Source organism: Helianthus annuus, chromosome 16 (assembly GCF_002127325.2).
Source record: "Helianthus annuus cultivar XRQ/B chromosome 16, HanXRQr2.0-SUNRISE, whole genome shotgun sequence".
NCBI classification, from domain to species: Eukaryota; Viridiplantae; Streptophyta; class Magnoliopsida; order Asterales; family Asteraceae; genus Helianthus; species Helianthus annuus.
The window spans coordinates 142,557,476-142,561,784 of NC_035448.2; the positions used below are offsets into that span (position 1 = coordinate 142,557,476).

The following is a 4,309-nucleotide window of genomic DNA, read 5'->3' on the forward strand; positions in this document are numbered from 1 at the left end:
CGTCCTTTAAAGCATTCAAGATCAACTACAACACTCAGAAGGAAAAATGGACGATGAGTGAGCTGGTCGCCATGTGCGTACAGGAGGAAGAGCGTATGAGGATGGATCGCCATACTGATGTTGCAAACTTCACTACCTCCAATCCTAAGAAAAGGAAGAACAATTATCAGAGGAAGGATGCTTCAATAGTCCAAAGGCCTAATCCTAATCCTAATACAAGTGCACCTTCCAGCTCTAAGAACTCCTTAGGCAGTATCCGCTGCAAGTTCTGTAAAAAGACAGGACACATACAGAAGGAATGCCCTGACTTTAAGGAGTGGCTGGCTAAGAAAGGTAACGATTATTTTATGATACTTGAGTCCTATAATTTAAGTGTTCCTGCTAATTCTTGGTGGTTTGATTCTGGTTCTATGGTTCATGTTACCAATTCTACTCAGGGATTCCTTTCAATCCGGAAGCTGGAAAGAAACCAAAGAACGCTTAAGGTTGGGGATGATCGAGAATTAGAAGTGAAGGCCATTGGAACATTACAATTAGTTATGAAAACTGGTTTATGTATTAAACTTTATGATACCTTATATGTTCTTGAGGTAACTCGGAACCTTGTATCAGGACCAAAGTTAGACATGGACGGTTTTATTGTTTCCCATGGTCATCGCAAACTCTCTATCCTTCATGATTCTGTTCTTTATGGTACTGGTATTCTGGATGGTGGTCTCTATAGATTAGAACTAGAAGATAACTTTTCCAAATCTTTGTTGTCATATAACATTAATGAATCACTCACAAAGATGGAAGAGAAACGAGACTTAGAGACTTCATCCATGTTGTGGCATCAACGTTTAGGCCACATTTCAAGAGAACGATTAAATCGTCTCGTAAAGGATGAAGTCTTACCTCCTCTCGATTTCTCTGATTTTGGAACATGTGTCAAATGTCTTAAAGGTAAAATGACATTAGCGAATAAGAAAGGTGCCACTAGGAAATCTAATTTATTAGAACTCATTCACACTGACATTAGTGGTCCTTACCAAATCGCTGGCATAACAGGACATACTTCATTTATCACTTTTATTGATGATTATTCTCGTTACATGTACTTGTATCTTATTAAGGAGAAATCTGAATCTCTTACAACTTTTAAAGATTATAAGGCTGAAGTTGAAAAGCAATTAGATCGTCAGATTAAAGTTGTGAGATCAGATAGAGGCGGTGAATATTATGGAAGACATACTGATGTGGGTCAAGCTCCTGGTCCATTTTATGAGTTTTGTAAGGGCCAGGGGATTGTGAACCAATACACCATGCCTGGTACACCTCAGCAGAACGGTGTCGCTGAAAGAAGAAACCGTACCCTTATGAACATGGTGCGCAGTATGTTAGCCAACACTAGTTTACCATTATTCCTCTGGACTGAAGCGTTAAAAGCAGCTGTTCATATACTCAACAGAGGTTGAGAAGGAGCAAATGAGCCAGATACCTTATGCATCAGTAGTCGGGAGCTTGATGTATGCTCAAGTCTGTACTCGCCCAGATATCGCTTATATTGCTGGAATGCTAGGCCGTTATCAGACTAATCCTGGCTTAGATCACTGGAAAGCAGCTAAGAAGGTACTTCGATATCTGCAAGGGACGAAAGACTATAAACTGACTTATAGAAGAAGTGATCATTTAGAAGTGGTGGGCTATTCTGATTCTGACTTTGCCAAATGCAAAGATGACAAGAAATCCACTTCAGGCTATATCTTTATGTTAGCAGGCGGCCCTATCTCATGGAAGAGTCATAAACAACAGTTGACCACAACTTCCACAATGATGGCAGAGTACATTGCTGTTTATAACGCAACCTGTCATGGAATGTTGCTTAGAAATCTGGTCACTGGACTCAAAATTGTTAATTCCATTTCTAGACCATTGAAGCTTTACTGTGATAATTCAGCTGCCGTTAGTTTCTCGAACAGTAACAGTTCAACTGGAGCTGGTTTATATCTCGATACAAAATATCTGTTTGTACGTGAACGAGTTGAGGAAAATAATCTTTGTATCGAGTATATTAGTACTAAGGATATGCTTGCGGATCCGATGACTAAAGGTCTCCCTCCTAAAGTTTATGAAGAACATGTTCGGAATATGGGATTTAGTAAAGACCTTGTTTAGCATATTGTACTAGCTTATGTTTTATGTTAATGAAATTTCCTCAGTTTGATTTTGTATGTCTCTTAGAATATGTTCAACCGGTATAATGGCATATAGACAAATAAAGTTACAAATCAAACAAAGGGCTTATGCGTATTTTGATCATAATGATTAGGTTTTAAATTAAGGCTATAGTATGATTAATGGGGGTCCTGAGTCACATAATGATTCAACGGCTGTATTTCTCTGCTATAGTACTTGTTTAAGGCTAAAATGAGTGTTAACTCCTGATCAGGCTTATCTAATACTCATAGTAAATGATTACTCGGCTAAGTGGGAGAATGTAAGATTAAATATATTATGTAATAATATTTAATCTATAGCCATTATAATCATTTACATAATATAGATCAAAATATATTATAACCTATTAAATAATTAGTTGGTAATTGTTGATGGACCATATTACCCTTATTAACTAATTAGGTTTCCTCCTGGGTGCTTATATAAGGAGAATTATGTGGAGGTTAAGGTGTTACTCAGTTACACAATTACACACACCCCATTAGCCATAACATCATAATTTTCGACCTCCTCTCCTAACCGATACCCTTTTCGGTTTTCTAAGTCCCCATCATCAGTTAGCACCCTAAGGAGGAACCAGATCACCTTGACAAAGATGTCGAACTCCATGTCGTCTTCTCTCACTGGATTCTCCATTGCACTGTCTGCGGTGACAGGTATGTTTTCATGTTTTCCATCATGTATAAACAGAACTGATCCAACAAAACCCTCTCACTTTTATACCATTTTCTCCCCACTTTTATAAAAAAATTATCTTTTCATCCACAATGCCATCTAATTCTTGGTGGCCCTCGTCTTCGGATGACGAAGAGGAGATGTTTTTCGCAAACACTGTGCTACGGGCGGGGCAGATTCTTATTGAAGAGGAAGAGGAAGAGGAAGACGTCTCGTCTGAAAACGTTATTACCAGACGAATACGGATTAACAGAGGCCCCCAAGGTTTATCATTAAAAAATTTTGTTATCCTTATTCCTTATTTCCTCGTATTTATATATTTTTTACGACAGGAGCGCACGAGAAATTGGTGAACGATTATTTTTCGGATGAACCACTTTACAATGACAAGATTTTCAGACGCAGGTTCCGAATGAGTCGCCGGTTATTCACACAGATTGCTAATGATTTGGCGGGGCTAGACCCGTTTTTCACGCAACGACCTGATGCTCCAAATTGTGAAGGGTTCACCACGTTACAAAAGTGTACTGCGGCCATTCGCCAACTGGCGTACGGGACAGTGGCCGACGCTTTGGACGACTACTTACAAATGTCGGCAAGAACTACGCGGGAATGCTTGTATCGGTTTTGCCATAATGTGGTGAAACTGTATAGCAAAAAATATTTGCGTAAACCAAACTCGTATGATGTTCAGCAGTTGTACCAAGCTCAGGAAGCACGGCACGGGTTTCCGGGAATGCTTGGTAGTATTGATTGTATGCATTGGGCGTGGCATAACTGCCCGACTGCGTGGCGCGACCAATATACGCGAGGTGATCACGGCCATCCAACCGTGATACTTGAAGCCGTGACATCACAAGATTTGTGGATATGGCATTCTTTCTTTGGTCTCCCTGGTTCACTCAATGACCTCAACGTGTTATACCAATCGGCGATCTTTACCGATGTCGTTAATGGAACCGGTCCGGACACCCGTTTTACAGTTTCTAGGGTTGAGTATAGACGTGGGTATTATCTTGCTGACGGGATATATTCGTCTTGGTCTACAATTGTAAAGACTATTCCATATCCCGAGGACGAAAAAAGGAAAAAATTCGCCAAGCTTCAAGAAGCTGTAAGAAAAGACATCGAACGTGCTTTTGGTGTCTTACAAAAAAAATGGGCCGTCCTTCAACAACCGGCACGTGCGTTCACACCGAAGAGGTTGCGGCTTTGTATGTACGCTTGCATTTTGCTCCATAACATGATTATTGAAGACGAAGGTCGGGCGATTTGTGAGTATGATGAGAATGCATCTATCGGGTGTCCCGGTAGATCCGCCACAACAGGATTTAAACTCGTTCTCGCTAACCAACGACTTCACGCATGCAAACCTTCAACAGGATTTGGTAGAACATATTTGGAACAACGTTAA

The 4,309-nt window shown here is 40.2% G+C and overlaps 1 protein-coding gene across 1 annotated transcript; it reads left to right on the forward strand.

Annotated features, from left to right (window-relative positions):
• Nucleotides 1-2,987: 2,987 nt before the first annotated feature.
• Nucleotides 2,988-4,309, forward strand: LOC110919714 (putative nuclease HARBI1). Its single transcript, XM_022163976.1, has 2 exons — nucleotides 2,988-3,159; nucleotides 3,228-4,309. The coding sequence occupies exons 1-2, from the start codon at nucleotides 2,988-2,990 to the stop codon at nucleotides 4,307-4,309; spliced, it is 1,254 nt and encodes a 417-aa protein (XP_022019668.1).